The 17,506-nt window shown below is 39.2% G+C and overlaps 1 protein-coding gene across 1 annotated transcript in view; it reads left to right on the plus strand.

Annotated features, from left to right (window-relative positions):
- The first annotated feature begins 2,138 nt into the window (after positions 1–2,138).
- The window catches only part of SEC24A (SEC24 homolog A, COPII coat complex component), a 61,650-nt gene continuing 46,282 nt past the window's right edge, over positions 2,139–17,506 (plus strand). The window contains exon 1 of the mRNA XM_026508012.4: positions 2,139–2,716. Coding sequence (XP_026363797.1) covers positions 2,620–2,716 — 97 coding nt within the window. The 5' untranslated portion in view covers positions 2,139–2,619. The remainder of the gene's footprint in view (positions 2,717–17,506) is intronic.

Consider the following 17,506-nt stretch of genomic DNA (forward strand, 5'->3'; position numbering starts at 1 on the left):
GTGTGGATGACACTTAAAAAGGAAATTACCTTTTTAACTATGCTGTCTCACCTCAATTCCTTAAACTTAACTTCCTATTGTCCCTGAGGGTGGGTAGATGACAAACGCTGTTTTTCTCCTCAATATTTTTTTAAGATTCTATTTATTTGTTTGAGAGAGAAAGAGTGCGCGTGTGTGTGCATGAAGGGGGGGCGGAGAGGGGCAGAGGAGAAGCAGACTTCCCACTGAGCAGGGAGCCCCGTGCTGGACTCAATTGCAATGCCCTGGGACCCTGGGATCACGACCTGAGCCGAAATCAGACACTTAACTGACTGAGCCACCCAGGGATCCCTCTCCTCAATATTTTAAAACTATGTTGGAAATGTAAAAAACATCTGAAAAGAGTTAACCATAGTTTTTTGGGGAATAATAACACGATGGTGGGGGGATTTTAGAAAAAGCAGTATTTACTAACTAGATATTATGTTTATTTAACCTTATTTAACCAACCATGATTTATGTTTTAAAATGGCTAATCTTATTAGCCCCCCTCAACACACAGATACTGCTTAAACAGAACAAAGTCCAAAGAAAGCTTGATTTAACCAAATCAAACTCCTGTGCCAAGGTCAATAAACCAATTAAAGAGTTGCATTTAAAAAAAAGAAAAAGAAAAAGAAAAAAATTAAACTACTGCATATTTGAGACCAGGTCTAAGCATTTGGCCCTTTGAAGAGTGACAGTGATTTTGTCTGACCTCAGGAAGGTACAGTTTCTCTCTGAGGTCTGTTTTCTTTTTAAAACATTGAGAGGCTTGTGTTTCTTATATTTTTAAGTGTTCTTGGGATATATGATTTGGGATTTTGTTATAGGGAAACAGTTTGACTAAAAGTATCATCTTCATCCTAAAGAAACCTTTGTACTTGTATCTTGTGCAAAGGAGTTTAATTGCTTAACTCCATACAGGGCAAATATGTTCTTAGTAAGGTTCTGAGGCAAATGATAAAAATAGAGTTAGGATAAAATTTAACCCTTAGTTATTTGAATGCTTACTGTTTCCTTTTTAGGTCTGACACAGTGGTTTAACTCTTACTCTAATGATTATGTAATATAACATTGTACAATATAAATACAAAATTTCATAGCAGGCATTTGATATTCAATGAATTAAGTAATATCTACTTCACCCTCACTGGTTGCAAAATACTTGGCATGACATTTCTTTTTTTTTTTTTAAAGATTTGTTTATTTGAGAGAGAGCGAGAAAAACGCAAGTAGGGAGGAGGGGCAGGTGGAGAAGGAGAAGTAGACTTCCCCCCAATGCAGGCTCGATACCAGGACCACGAAATCATGACCTGAGCTGAAGGCAGCTGCTTAACCGACTGAGCCACCCAGGCGCCCCTGGCATGACATTTTAATCAACAGAACAAATCTGTAGTTAAAGAAGAGCTTTGTCATCAGCTCAGGGCAGGAAAAACCTAGGTAGAATGAAGGTAGCTACAATGGTTAAGGAGATCATCAATTAATTGTATTATCCTATCACTCCGGTTTCTACCTCCCCTTGGCCTCAGAACTAAAAAAAAAAAAAAAAAAAAAAAGTCTACTTGGGGAAAAAAGAAAAAAGTCGACTTGCCCAGAAAGGAAGTTTGAATGTTTTACCTTACTGTAAACTCCTAGAAGAGGAACTAAAACTGCCATTTAAACCTGCTGTTCAATGTGATGTTAGTGAACTTTCGCGTGACTATGTTATGAATCAGCGCGTTTCAAAATTAAAATTAGTTGTGAGTCGTCAGGTCAAAAAAAAAAAAAGGCTTCCTCGATTTGATTACACTTTTAACACATGTACATAATTACTCCCTTAAAAAAAAACTCCCTTACAATTTACACCTGGAATATGATGATGAAATGTGAAATGAAATACTGCGATGAATAGTCATCAGTTCAGCTATCAGAGGTATAGTCTCAATAGAGGACGATGACGTCTGTTGTATCAGGTAATCTTCACAAACGCCAGGGTAGGAACTGTCAGTCCCACCCCTCGAAAGTGGCTACTGAAGCCCTGCCTGCCCTCAGATTCTGGCCCTGCCCGCGAGATGACGTTCACTACGACGGGGATTTCCGTAGCAGTGACACACGCCACTTCCGGCCGACGGTGAGACTCAGTGACGTGGCAGGCGAGGTCTAGCACGGTCCTTCGGGCTGGAACACCCGGAGCTGTCAGGTGGCCTTTGGGCAGCCCCGAGGGGAGAAGAGAGCGTACCGACCGCGGCAGCGGCGGCGAGCCCGGAGCCGGAAGTGCCACGTGTCCCGATTGCGCCTGCGCGGCCAGCGGCTGACAGGCACTTCCGGCCGGGGCGTCTTTCCTTCTCTTTCGCTGGGCTACCGCCTTCCAGCCCGGCGTTCTCGGCCCCACGGGTCCGACTCCCAAGCCTCACCTCCCAGGCCAAGCCGTGGCCGCTCGCGGGCTGGGAAGAATGCCGCGCCATGCCTAGGGCATGATGCGCTGCCCTCTCTCCTCCTCGCCTCAGTCCTGAGTCGGTGGTTCCTTCCCTCCGTTTCCAGCAGTCGTCTTTCAGCTCTTCGTTTGGCGCTGTCGCAGACCCCGACCATCCCCTTCCAACCCCGACGCGCACCGTCGTCATGTCCCAGCCGGGGATACCGGCCTCCGGCCGCGCCCCAGCCGGCCTCCAGGCCCAGAACGGGGCCGCCTCGGCTTCGGGGTCTCTCTACACCAACGGTAAGTACTGCCAGGGGCGGGTGGCTGGCGCGGCCTGGGCCCGGGCTCCAGCTGACCTTTGGTTAGTGCCGCTGCCTCTGGCGACAGGAGAGGGTGACCTCCCGGCCGGGCTGATGAACGAGTGGTGGTGGGCGCCCGGGCCAGCGAGACTGCCGCGAATATGCAGCCGCAGCCCCGGGCTCGTCTTAAGTGTTTCATATTTATTTATTCATGCGCTCAGTGAACAATTAATGAGCGCTTGTTGAATGTAACACTCTGGGTATACATGGGTGAAAGATACAGATTCGGTGCAGACCTCAGTACTCGCATGCAAGACTCATTGTGCCTGTTAATATGCTTTCCCCCTCCTTGCCACTTCACCCTGTGTTCCAGAAAGCAGAGCTCGGGGACTGATTGATTTCAGTTCCACAGGGCCTGCGGGGGTGGGGTGGGGGTGAGGGTGGGGGGCGTACCCAGTCAAAATTTGTTGAGATGAATGATTGTGCTTTTGGCAGTCGTCTTTAAGGCTTGCTCTTGTCTCCCAGAACCTTTCGCGAATTGTACTTAGGCCACCTGTTAAGTTTCTCGGCTTTGGAAGAACCAAATAATAGGGGACGATCTCCTGTTTGATTTCCAGAGGTCTTTACTCACTTGCAAAAGTGGTTGGATACAGCTCTGAACCTCCGTCGAGAGTGTACATGTGGCACTTCACTTTGTCACTTGGCGCGAGAGTTAGTTTTATGCGTCTTCTAGGATTCTTTAACTTGTCCTACATTGCGATTTGCTAAACTGAACTATAATTGTTATTTTAGAGAAAGGAGGATTATTTGCCAGTATCTTGCCAAGTTACTGATTTACCAATAAATGTTTGGCTCATCGAAACAAAACTAGTAGAATAAAACTAATGTACTTAAGTTGCCCATCATAATCTAAGATTTTTGTGAAGTTCGGGAAAATAGCCAGTGACTAAAATACCTAATTTACATTGTTTTTAGAGAGGACTAGTGTTTTCTTTACAAAGAAGGCTCTAAAAGACTTTTATAAAAGTGTCTATGAGTAGGCAGGTATGTAGGCAGAAGCAAGAATAAGCGTAAGGACTGTAATGGTGTTAAGTTGAATGAATTGTTCTTTCTCATATTTGTAGTAACAGATTATGTAAACTACATTTTATTCTAGGCTATTTAGTAACATTTACACTGAGGATGAAATCATTTTAAGACTTTCACTTTAAGGCAAAAAAACTTAAGATGTCATACGGTTGCAGAAGCCTCTCCTCTTCTGTCCTGCTTGCTGCTCTCTTGCAGTGTATTCAGTAAATTTCTGTATCCTTAAAAAAAAGTCATATGGCTGTGGCTTTTTCTTACAATCTATAGATTGCAATTTTACATGAGCTTTAAATGGCAAATCCTGCAAATATGCTTCTAAGTTTATATATAAGTGTAGTTGTGATAATTTTGAAATACTAAAGGTACTTAGCCACTGTGATATGTAGTATACAAGATTTTGTCACTCTCTTGATTTGACTCCGTCCAACACATTTGTTGCACACTTTCTAAGTTCTGTCTTTGGCAATGTAAAAGAGAACAAGAAAACAGTCCCTGTACACATGTTGCCCAAAGCCAATAGAGGATTCACTTAGGAAAGGAAATCCTAAGACTACAAATAGCCTTTTGAAGATATAATTTTGAAAGTCTTTATAATTCCCATTTCTAAAGTTTTTATAAAATTATTCTCAGTAAAATGGCTGATGGCCTGTACTGGGTTTCTTTGTTGTTCATCCCACTCATAATAAAGACAGTAGGGATGTGGTGGAAAATTGGAGAGGGTATTTCTCTAGAAGGTAAAAAAAAAAAGTTCAGTGTTGAAATCTGCTTTTATTGGTTAACTCTATCAGGGCAGTTATTGTTCCTTAAATATTCTTTTGAATACTCATACTGTAGATTTAATGTAGCTTTTAATTTTATTTTTTGTAAAGATTTATTTATTTATTTTGGGAAGGGGGAGAGAGAGAGAGCACGCATGAGTGCACCTGAGTGCGAGCCAGGGGAGGGTCAGAGGAAGAGGGATAGAATCTCCAGAGTCCTGGTGAGCACAGAGTCCTGTGGGAGGGGCTCCATCTCACAGCCCTGAGATCATGACTGGAGATGAAATCGAGTCAGATGTTTAGCTGACTGAGACACCCAGGCACCTGTTAATGTAGCTTTTTAAAACTGTAGTTGATACATAATGTTAAATTAATTTCCGGTATACAACAGTACTGATGGGACTTCTCTGTGTGCTGTCTTCACTACAAAGTGTAGCTACCATCTGTCACCGTACAACCCTATTACTATACCATTGACTATATTTCCTAGGCTGCACGTTTCATCCCCATGACTTACTCATTCCATGACCAGAAGCCTGTACCTCCCAATGCAGCTTTCTTAAATTACAAATTACAGTTCAGTTGAATATTCAGATATTTTTTAGTTGATCAAAAGACTGAATAGTTACCTTTTCCATTTTTCTGTAAATTCCAATGGTATTTTATGGTGTCATTATATAATTCCTGACACACCAAGACATTTTTTCCTGTGGTAGATTGTTACATTGCATTACAATCTAAAGGTTGTCTAGATAGGTTTTTCTAAGTCTATATAGATTTGTGTACATATATTTTCTTTGCAAAAATTGACAGTGAAACTGCAAGACTATTTAAACTGGCATATTTTCATCTCATTAGTATGTAATAAGGCTAAAGGCAAATTGTGATTCCCACTTTTTTTGTTAAAGATTTAAATTTTTCTTAATTTTTATTTTATTTTATTTTATTTTTTAGTAATCTCTACACCCATTGTGGGGCTCTAGCTCACAACCCCAAGATCAAGAGTCCCTTGCTCTACTGACTGAGCTAGCCAGGTGCTCCTCATGACTCCTACTTTTTTAAAAAAAATTTTATTTGAGAGAGAAGGAGCGAGTGAGCACATGCATGCTCTGGTGGGGGGGGGGGGCAGAGGGCGAGGGACAGACAGACTCCACATTGAGTGCAGAGCCCAACATGGGGCTCCATCCCACGACCCTGAGATCATGACCTAACCTGAAATCGAGTTGGTCGTTTAACCAACTGAGCCACCCAGGTGCTCCATGACTCCCACTTTTAATTAGTTGTGTTTTTTGACTATTTGGATCAATTTGCCAAGGTAGTTAGAAACTGCAGTTTTACTAATTTTATTTTTGGTAATATTTATGTAATGTTCACTTTTTCCCAAATACAATAGAGCTCAGAAGGGTATTTGTCACCCTCTGTCCCACTCAGATTTCCCTGGCATAATGTATATAATTTTTAAATTTTTATTTATTTTTTATTTTTTAAAGATTGTATTTATTTGAGAGAGAGAGCGAGTGAGGGCACAAGCAGGTGGAGGGACAGAAGGAGAGGGAGAAGCAGACTCCTCGCTGATCAAGGGGCCCGACGTGGGGCTAGTGACCTGAGCTGAAGGCAGACACTTAACTAGCTGAGCCACTCAAGTACCCCTGATGTATGTAATTTCATAAAACAATATCTTTCTGCCCTCTAGACTGTAAATCCTAAAGCAAGGATATCTGCTTTTGCACATCATCCTCTCTCCAACTTTCCATGTGGTGTCTAGCACATTTTAGGAGTTATCAGTTTTATTGAATGGAAGTTTTAGAATTGGGTCTTCTGCAATTTAAGTCACTAAACATGTATTCACTTGAACAAGATTAGAGGTCATTTCCAACTCCTTTTTTTTTTTTTGATGAATTTTTCAGTGTATTTTTTTTTACAATATTAGCTAAAACAGTAGAATATGTTGGGGGTGTTATTTGGTCATCAGTTTAAATGCTAGACTTGTGCTAATCTCTATTGTAGGCATGACAGAAATGTAGGTCTTTTTTAGTTTCACTATGATGTAAACCATGTTTATGATTGTGTATTTGATATAGGAAGTCTCTAGTCATGATCAAAGCATGCTATGAATAAAATTGGTATGTGGTCTATAGTAATGATTGTGGTCTTTTCATGTTTTCAGTAGGGGCAGTAACTTTGGACTTCCACAAACTCTTCGTGTATGTCTATGAGAACTTACCGTGTTGAGCTTCTTGTTTGTCTGCTGATAGACTCTAAGTTCCTGAAAGACAGAAGTAGTAACCATAAGAACTAACAATTATTGTTTGCTACATATTCCATGCCAGTGCTAGGTTGCATTTTACGAGTCATCTCATTTAATCCTCACAACAGTACTGTGGGGTAAGAACTGTTAAGTACTGATAAGGAAACTGATGAGTGGGCAAGGAACTAGATCAAGGTCACACAGTTAATAAATTGTGGAACCTAGATTCAAACCTAGGCAGTCTTACTTAACCACTGTAATCAGTTTATCTGGTTGTTATCTCTGCATCTCAGGACTTAGCACCTTGAATTAGAGCCTGAACCGAGGATCAGAACCTTCTCTTCGGTTTCTTTGTGTAGGTGGATGCATATAATTACAGTTAAATTTACATTTTTCAAAACTGCCACCTAGCTTATTCTCTTTTGGATTATAATTAATATATGACCTGACCCTCACTTTTTTTAGTATATAGTCAGTTTCTTTGCTATTTCAACATCACATTTTATAAACGTCTTCCAGATCCTGTAATTGCCCCTCTCCCCACTTAGATTCCTTGCATTTGCTCTTTTCTTTCCAATGCTTTCTGAAAGCCTTTATTTTTTAGTGACTGATCCACAAGTTGTAGTCATACAGTGGCATCCATTTGTTGCACTTAAAGTTCCATTTGGTCAGCTCTCTTGGTGATCAGAATATATTTAATGTGTGGGGTGAGGTGCTGAATCAAAAAAAACCTTTTCCCAGTTGTTAATTTATCCTTTAAACCTCTTGTATTTAAAAACACACAAAAAGAAGGAACTTTTCAAGGTTTAAGGAACATATTGCTGTCTCAAATGTGGTATTTTTGAATACTTGGTTACTTTTCTCTGACTTTTATTTATACTTACATGTATGACACCGTAATTAATAGAACCATACTCTGGAGAGCCTTGAATTAATTTGAATTGGTCATTCAGTTGGATTCGTGCATGATAGATGGAAAATGTAAACTATCCCTGGCAAATATTAGCTCACTGTGTATTTACTGAATGGATTAATGAATGATTCGCTTTAGAATACAAAGATCGTAGGTCTTTTTCTTGCTTGAAAATTTTGGGGAAACCATTCTGGGCAACATCTTTCCCCCTAGTGTTAAATTTGCATGAAAGAGGTAGTTTATGCATTGTGCTTTTGTGACTGTTCAGTAGGCTTTCTTGAAGAAACTCGTAAAATTAAAATTTGTTTTGGGGGCACCTGGGTGGCTTAGATGGTTAATTATCTGCCTTCTGATCTCCAGGTCCTGGGATCAAGCCCTGAATGGGGGGGGGGGGATTCCCAGCTCAGCGGGTAGTCTGCTTCTCCCTCTCCCTCTGCCCCTGCTTGTGCTCTCTCTCTCTCTCAAATGAATAAAATCTTTTTAAAAAATAAAATTTATTTTTTGTTTATTGGGATAGTATACAGAAGTATTTTTTAATTTTTGCATGCTAGATTCATTAATAATCATATATCAATCATTTTGACACATCAGTGGTTTTTTCATAAAGTTTCTTCTAGTGTACATAAGAACCCCTAGTACATGACATTTTTACTAATGAAAATTCTGCGATCCCATTGAGTGCTGTAGAATAGGAATTTACAGAGGTGGAACCTATATCTCTTTGATTCTGAAGCTGCTGTTTGGGTAATTGAGTAGCAATCATCTACTTTTATTTTAAAGATGTTATTTATTTATTTTGAGAAAGAGAGGGGTGGGGAAGGGGGAGGAGCAGATGGAGAGGGACAAGCAGAGCGCATTGCAGAGCTTGATCTCATGACCCCAAGATGGAGACCTGAGCCGAGATCAAGTCAGACCCTGAACCTACTGAACCACCCAGGTGCCGCCATCTGCTTTTATTTTAATCTTGAGTCCTTCTTTTCTTCTTTACCCTCTCTAAATTTGGCTTCTCTTTCCACATGTCTCCCAAAACAGCCCTAAATAAGGCCTCAGATGACTTTTTAGTTATTAAATGCAAAAAATATTTTTCATTTCTCATTGCTGTTTTTCAAGCAGCATTGATGTCCTTTACCAATACTTGTTTCGGTTTAAGACTCTTTTGGTTTGGTTGCTATTTCTCAACAGTAGTATTCTCAATATTTCTACCTTTTTTTATTGGCTTTTTTCTTCTCTCGCTCTCTTTTTCAGGATTTTATTTATTTACTTATTTGTTAAAAAGAGAAAAAGAGAAAGGGCATGAGCGGGGAGGAGGGGCAGAGGCAGAGGGAACTGTGGGACTGGAACCCGGGACCCTGGGATCATGACCTGAGCCGAAAGCCAAGGGTTAACCGACTGAGCCACCCAGGTGTCCCTTCTCTCTCTTTCTTAAATGTTGGTATTTCTCAGGGTTCTGACCTGGTTCTCTCTTTCTTTTTAAAAAAAGATAGGAGTAGGGGTGTCTAGCTAGATCAGTCAGTATAGCATGTGACTCTTGGTCTCAGGGTTGTGAGTTTGAGCCCCATGTTGGGTGTAGACATTACTTAAAATAAAATCTTTAGGATTTCCTGACTGGCTCTGTCAGTAGAGCATGGGCTCTTGTGAGTTCAAGCCCCACATTGGTATAGAGATTATACTAAAAAAAACCCCAAACAACTTTAAAAATCTTCAAAAAATTAGCAATAAATACTTTTTCATATCATTTCTGTGGCTGCGTTTCTTCTTACTTTATACATACTCCCTGGATATCATTAATCCCCATGGTATCAAATGTTGTACATATGCCAGTGATTCCGAAAGTTATAAGCTGAAACCCATCTCTTTGGCTGCAGATAGATGTCTTTCTGTTGTACATCTGTACTTGGATTTCTTGGTGGCACTTAAAAGTATATTTAAAATAATTGGACAGTCCCTCCTCCCTTTGCTATTCTCTGCCTTCCCCAATTATTTCTTTCTCCTTCTTTCCAGTGAATGTCACTGCCATCCACTGAGTTGTTCAGGTCAGAATTTGGGAAGTTATTTATCCCTGATTGCTTCCTCTATTCACTTCCCACATGAATTCACACATTCAGTTCCACATCAAATCCCATCAGTTGTATTTTTTCAGTCAGTTTTTTTAAACTTAAGTAATGTATGGGTGTTAAATATTTCTTTGCAACTTCAATGTTAAATTATTTTTTATAAAATGTATATGAAACACAAAGCTACGCATAAACTTCATATGTTTATAGCTTCTGTACAATATAAAACTAAAACGGATTAAATAAAAACATCTACAAAAGCGATACAATTCAAAGTTAAAACATTAAATGATGTGATCGATTATGTTTGGCTGAAGCCAAAATTGATTGGATAGTTTTAATTTTGAACATGTTAGAACATCATTTGGGGGATTATCGTGGTCACTGTTCTTGGTTGCCTGGGTGGCTCAGTGGGTTGAGCATCTGACTCGATCTGAGCTCAGATCTTGATCTCAGGGTTGTGAGTTTGAGCCCCACATTGGGCTCCACGCTGCTCACGGAGCCTACTTTAAAAAGGGGGGGGGGGGCTCCTGGGTGGCTCAGTTGGTAAAGCATCTGACTTTGGCTCAGGTTGCGATCTCGAGGTCTTGGGGTGGAGCCCTGCATTGGGCTCCATACTCAGTGGGAGTCTGCTTCTCCCTCTCCCTCTTCCCCTATCCACGCTCATTCTCCCTCTCTCTCTTACTTTCTCTCTCTCTCTGTCTCTCATATAAATAAATAAAATCTTTTAAAAAAATGAAAAAAAATAAAGATAAAATTTCTTTTCAGTTGTTGGGAAGAACTTTTTCTACACTGTTACATTTGGTGTTCGGGGGCCTGTGAATTAAACTCGCAAGAGACAAATCAGCAAGAGAGAAGATATAATTTTTTTATGTAGTATGAGAGTTTACAAAAATGTTACTCAAGGAGGCAGATAGAATTTGGGACTTAGGTACCATCTTTTTTTTTTTTTTTTAATGGAATTTTATTTATTTATTTGACAGAGCGAGAGCACAAGCAGGGGGAGTGGGAGAGGGAGAAGCAGGTTCCGTGCTGAGCCAGGAGCCAATGTGGGGCTTGATCCCAGGACTCTGGGATCATGACCTGAGCCGAAGGCAGACACTTAACTGACTGAGCTGCCAGACACCTCTTAGGTACTATCTTAATAGGGGAAGGGGAAAGAGAGAAGGGTACTTATGGGAAAACAAAATGATTTTTAGGAAAAATAAATGGACGCTTAGTAGAATAGATGGGAGATTTGATAGTTTGGTGGCAATGTAGTTTAGGTGTGGTGTGGAGACTTCTCATCTTGGGTGATAGGAGTCTTATCTCTGGTTGTTCCTTCTGGAGATTTATGATAATTGAATTTTTTGGCATTCTTTTGGGAGGCTCTGCTTTTGGGTGGGTGAGAGATTTCAGGAACTCATGCCCTGTGCTCAAAATAACTTGTATGTCACAGTGGTGTGTTCTGTATCCATTTATAATCTCTAATCTATAATTTTGATGGGCTACTTAATTTATTAATGACTTCAGAATAAAAATATTAAAATCATTTTAAGTAAGCTCCAAGCCCAGCATGGGGTTTGAAGTAATGACCCTGAGATCAAGAGTCACAGTTGGTTAAGCATCTGACTTCAGCTCATGATCTCAGGGTCCTGGGATTGAGCCCCATGTTGGGCTCCCCGCTTATCAGGGAGTCTGCTTGTCCCTCTCCCTCTTCCTCTGCCCCTCCCCCCCCACTCGTGTGTGCACTCTCTCTCGCTCTCTCTCTCATAAATAAATCTTTTTTTTTAAAGTCACATGCTCTACTGACAGAGCCAGCCAGGCGCCCCCTTGTTTTGTGCATTTTTAAAAAAGATTTTATTTATTTGAGAGAGTGCATGTTGCGGAGAGGGAGAGGAAGAGAGAATCTTAAGCAAACTTTGGACTGAGCATGAAGCCAGATGTGGGTCTCAGTCCCGGGACCCTGACTGAGAACACGACCTGAGCAGAAACCAAGAGTTGGACTCTTAACCTATTGTGTTACCCAGGTGCCCATACTTTGTGCATTTTGTTGATGTTTGGCTTTCATTGGCTGCACCTGGCTTGAAGGCCTTTTTTGCATTAGCCTATGATAAAACAGTAAATAAAAATACAGGGTATGCCGTGAAATCTTATGATAAGACTAGGCTGTGAGATGTCTGTTTTTATTCACATGACCCACAATACACTTACGAATTAACTTTGACAAATGTTTTTTTTTTTAATTTTTTTGTTTTTATTATTTATTTATTTATTTTTGACAAATGTTTTTATTGATTCAAACATCTCTGTATTCCCACTGTTTAGTCAATGGTTTCTTGCCTGGATTATAGCTCTAGACTCCTTTCAGTTTCTAATCTTTCCTCTAATCCTAAGAGGTTCCCTCATGTGCAAATTTAAAGTGTCCCACATGTAGCCTTTCCAAGCCTCCCATTGCTCTTAGGCTGAAATCCAGACTTTTTTTTTTTTTTTTAAGAGTTTATTTATTTATGAGAGAGAGAGAGAGAGAGCACGTGCACGAGCACACAATCAGGGAGGAGCAGAGGTTGAGGAACAAGGAGACTCCAGTACTGAGCATGGAGCAGGACTCAGGGCTCCATCCCACGACCCTGAGACCACAACCCAAGCCAGAATCAAAGAGTTGGATGCTTAAGCAACTGAGCCACCTAGGTGCCCCTGAAATCCAGACTCTTTAAGGGAATAATTCTGAACTCTTGTTGCACTTCAGACATTTGCTCAGTCACTTGACTTTTGTTCTATTATACTGAACTTTCTTCACAATGCCTTTTTATGACCACAGGCTATTTCTGGAAAGTCTTGATACTCCTTTTCCTGGAACTCCGATTAACTCTTAAGATCTTAGTTGAAACTTCCCTTTCTCAGGAAACCATCTTTTTACATTTCTGCCTTCCATTTAGCCTAAGTGTTACTTCCTTGGTGTTCTCATAGTTCCCTGAGTTGCCACTGTCACATCACTCTCTTGTCCTTTCCTGGTTCTTTGTCTTCCAGTCTGGACTGTGAGCTATTTGAGGGCAGTGTTGGAGTGGACCTTACTTACTTTCTCTCCTCCGATGATATTTGGTAAATATGTCTTTCAGTGAGGGAACGAATAGAATGTTCTTAAGCATTTGGAATAAAATGAATAATTAGGCTAACTACAGGATTAGTCTTTAACCAAATGAAAGACTAGAAAAAAAAAAAACGTTAGTTCAGATGGAATTATTTGGTTTACTGATAAACAGACGTAGGTGAGTTGCTGCAGTGTTAAGGGCACAAACGAACGTTTCTCAGATGAAGATAGCAAATGTTATGAGTACTATGAGAAACATCACTGTGTTTCATATAAATCTCATTCTTTAAGTTTATTAGTTTTTATTGTGCTTGTGACAAATTACCACAAATTTGGTGGCTTAAAACAACACAAAATTGTAATTTTAAAGTTGGGGAAGTCAGAAGCCTGTCAGGTCATCGGGGCTCTATTCCTTATCCAAAGTTCCAGTAAAGAATGTTTTGCCTTTTCTAACTTTTGGAGGCTAGCCTTATTCCTTGACTCATGCCCCCTATCATCTTCAAAGCCACCAATGTCTTGTCAAGTCTTTCTCACATAGTATCATTCTGACCCTACCTCCTGCCTCCTCCCTCCTCCCTCCTCCCTCTTTCACCTTTGTGATTATATTGGGCCCACCCTAATAGTCTAAAATAATCTTCCTATCTCAAGGTCACTTGATTAACAACCTTAAATTCCATCTGCTACCTTAAATTCTTTTTTGCTTTGTAACCTTATATATTTACATGTCTTAGGGATTAGGATATGGACATATTTGGGGGGTCATTTTTCTGCCTATCATACACATTAACGCTGTAATTTAGGTGCTTTTACTATACCTGTTTTATAGATGAGGAAACTAGGTTAAATATCTTGCTCAAGGACTGTTTCTAAAAGTCAAGGCCAGAATTTGATTTCGGATAGTTGTTCTAGTCTGTGCTCTTAATTACTACTCTATAATGCCTGTTTCCATATATGCTTCCTATGGTGTGACCTTGTACTATCAGGAAGGTGATTGTATAGGAGTTACAACATTTCTTTAGATAGTTTTCATATCTCAGAGATTGCATATACACTATGGAGTAGTAGCCTATGTAGAGAATGACTAGGGATTAAGTGAACTATGTTGACTTCTGGTGCTATTTGGGACTAGTTGCTTAGCTGCTCTAAGCCTAAAGTTTTTCAGGGTGCCAGAATCTTGAGAGTCCTTTGGAATATGCACATTCAGTAATTCAGTCTCTTAGTGTTTGATAAATCATGCATATGTAAGCAAAGGATTCTTTTCCAGAACATATCTCTCTGATTTGATGTTTTGGAGATCAACCAGAGATAATTTAAGTTTCTTGTTTATGCTTTTCTCTCCTCCCTTACCCCATGAGTTGTTCAAAAAGCATTCAAGATGGCTATATAAATGGGTTATATAAACATCGAGGGGATAAAATTTAGGAAAAGTGAAACCTTTTTAAACCTGTGTATGTGGTCAGATAGTCACCCTGTTTAGCTGCTTTCCATGTATATTTAGCATTCCCATTGGTGACTTCTCATTGGTGGTACCATTGAATAGTGTGGCCTTTCCCCTCTGGCTATTTTTTTTTTTTTTTTGTCTTAAAATAATTCTAGGTCTAAGTCACCATTTGAATACTTTAAATACTTTTCCATTGGATTATCCTGGCATATACACATTTATAAATGGATTGCTTTCTTCAGTGTTTTCAGACAGGGATCAGTTAAAAAAAAAAAAAAGAAAAACCCTAAATGAAAATAGAAAGGTCCAGAAATTAACCTGAAATGTTCTCAGTGTTCTCAGTGGAGACAGTGCACTTGGTAAGAGCCAGGATTGAAGGAATTTATTTAACTGTTCCTCTGGTCCCAGTATTTTTGTTTGTTTATTTTGTTTTATTTTCTTGTTTGAAAAGATATGTATGATTGTGGCAGTTTTTAAAAATTTCTGACCTATAATGCCCTAATTTTTAATTTGGCAGTTAAGTAAGAGGGAGCCAAATCAAATATTGGAGCCAGGATGGTGCCAGACTTTGTGGGTGAGACGAATTTTGTTTTGTGCCCAAAGAAGTTAAGGTGATATTTTGGTGTCCCACGGGATGAAATACTATATATGCTTTAAGTGACCCCCCCAAAAGGCATTTCTCTATTTCCCAGTGAAAAGATTTTCCCTTCTCTAGTTCTTTCCAGCTACTTGAAAGTATGAAATTTTAGGGATGTCTACGAAATAACCAAGTTATTATTTGTAATATGTAGTGTTTTATTTTACAAACACATGTATCTTTAAACTTTGTATTTAAAAGATATATATGTGAGGAAAAATTAAATACTATATATTAGAAACATTAATTTTCTGCTTCTATACTTATGAAATCATTCCATTTAAACTCTTTAATGTACTTTTTGATTTTAAAATGTTTATTGTGAAACACATATACAATTTATATAAAACACATATGTATAGTTTATTTATTTTTAAAGTAATCTCTACACCCAATGTGGGGCTTAAACTCAGGACCCTGACATTAAGAGTCGCATTTCTACTGACTGAGCCAGCTAGGTGCCCTACATATGTGCAGTTTAAAGGGAAATAATAAAATGAACTCTGTGTGCTCACCATTGGTTTAACAGAGTTTAACCGGTACCTCTGAAACCGCTATGTCTCTTATCATATCCCCTTTTTCTCAACCAGAGGTAACTATTACATAAATTGTATAATTTATTCTTCTTTATTTTTAAAAACAGATTTTTGGGTTATAATTAATCTGTCATACAATTCACTCATTTAAAGTTTACACTTGAGTATTGTTTAGTGTATTCACAAAGTTGTGCCACCATTGCCACAATTGAGTTTTAGAACACTTTTATCACCCCTAAAAGAAATCCCAACCCCATTAGCAGTGAGTCCCTGTCCCCCTTCTCTTATAGATTTGCCTACTCTGGTCATTTCTTATTAGTGGAATCATACAATATATGGTCTTTTGTGACTGCCTTTCTCTTTTTATTTATTTTTAAATTTTATTTAAATTTTATTTTTAATTAATTTTTTTTGCCTTCCTTTTAGCATGATCTTTTCAGGGTTCGTCCATGATGTAGTATGGATCGTACTTTATTTTTCTTGCCGAAAGCACTTCACTGCATGAATATACCATGTTATTTATTCATTCATTTGTTGATAAACATCTGGGATATTTCTACCTTTTTTTTTTTCTTGTTTAAGCCACTTTTAAAAACAGGTTTATTGAGATATAATTCACACACTATACAGTTCACCCATTTAAAGTATACAAGTCAGTAGTTTTCAGTATATTCATCATGACGCCTGATATTTTATTTATTTATTTGTTTGTTTGTTTTTAAGTAAGCTCCCCACCTACTGTGGAGCCCAGCAGAGGGTTTGAACTCACAACCCTCAGATCAAGACCTGAGCTGAGATCAAGAGTTGGACGCCTAGCTGACTGAGCCATCCAGGCACCCCCACAATCAATTTTAAGACATTTTCATCACCCCCCCAAACCCTGAATCCATTAGCAGTCCCTCTTCATGTGTCCCTGTGAGGGTGAGGTAGAAGTCTTCTTCTATCTGAGGTTTTCTAGGTGGACTAAGAATTACATTTACATGATACAGATTAATAGAAAAAAACGAAGTTTAATTACATGTGCAGGGAGGCCCAATAATGAAATTGAGACCTAAAGAAATGACCAAGGCAGGTACTTTTACACTTTTTAGACAGAGACAATAAATCTGTGAGAAATTGACAGGATAAAATTTAACATTGAGAGCTTCAATTAACAAGGAATTCTAAATGGAATTTGGCCTGGGGTAGTAAATTAATAAAAATCAACAAGGTTTATTTATAAAGGCTTCTTGGCTCTAAATTCCCTATCTCTGGTGATAGGATGTCTTTTGACCCCCTGGTACAAGGAGGGTACCTTTCACATGGGAGATTTATTTTCTGCTTTCGGGGGGACAGAAGAGGTCCTGAGTGTCCTTGTGCAAGCTGTTTTTTAAGTAGTGTTAATTTGAAATAATCAGCATGGTATTGTACATTTTGAGGCAACCTGCCCTTGGCCTCTACATAGGCAACCAGTAATCTACTTTCTATCTCTGTATGCCTGTATTGCTTATATGCCTATATTGGACATTTCATATAAATGGAATAATATACTATGCGGTCTCTTGTGATTGGATTCTTTAAGTTAACGTATTATCTTCAGGGTTCATCCACGTAGCATGTATCAGTACTTCATTTCTTTTATGACCAAATAATATTCCATTGTGCAGATACATGCCATTTTGTTTAACCATTAATGAGTTAGTAGACATTTGGATTGTTTTCACTTTTTGGCTATCATGAATCATGCTGCTATGAATTTCATGTGCAAGTTTCTGTACAGACATGTGTTTTCAGTATTCTTGTGTATAAATTTTGGAGTGGAATTGATGGATTATAGGTATTTCTATTTAATTCCTTTTTTCTTTTTTCTTTCTTTTTTTTTAAAAAAGATTTTATTTATTTATGTGACAGAGAGACAGCCAGCGAGAGAGGGAACACAGCAGGGGAGTGGGAGAGGAAGAAGCAGGCTCCCAGCGGAGGAGCCCGATGTGGGACTCGATCCCGGAACGCCGGGATCATGCCCTGAGCCGAAGGCAGATGCTTAACGACTGCGCTACCCAGGCGCCCCT

Source organism: Ursus arctos, unplaced genomic scaffold (assembly GCF_023065955.2).
Source record: "Ursus arctos isolate Adak ecotype North America unplaced genomic scaffold, UrsArc2.0 scaffold_5, whole genome shotgun sequence".
Taxonomy (NCBI): Eukaryota; Metazoa; Chordata; class Mammalia; order Carnivora; family Ursidae; genus Ursus; species Ursus arctos.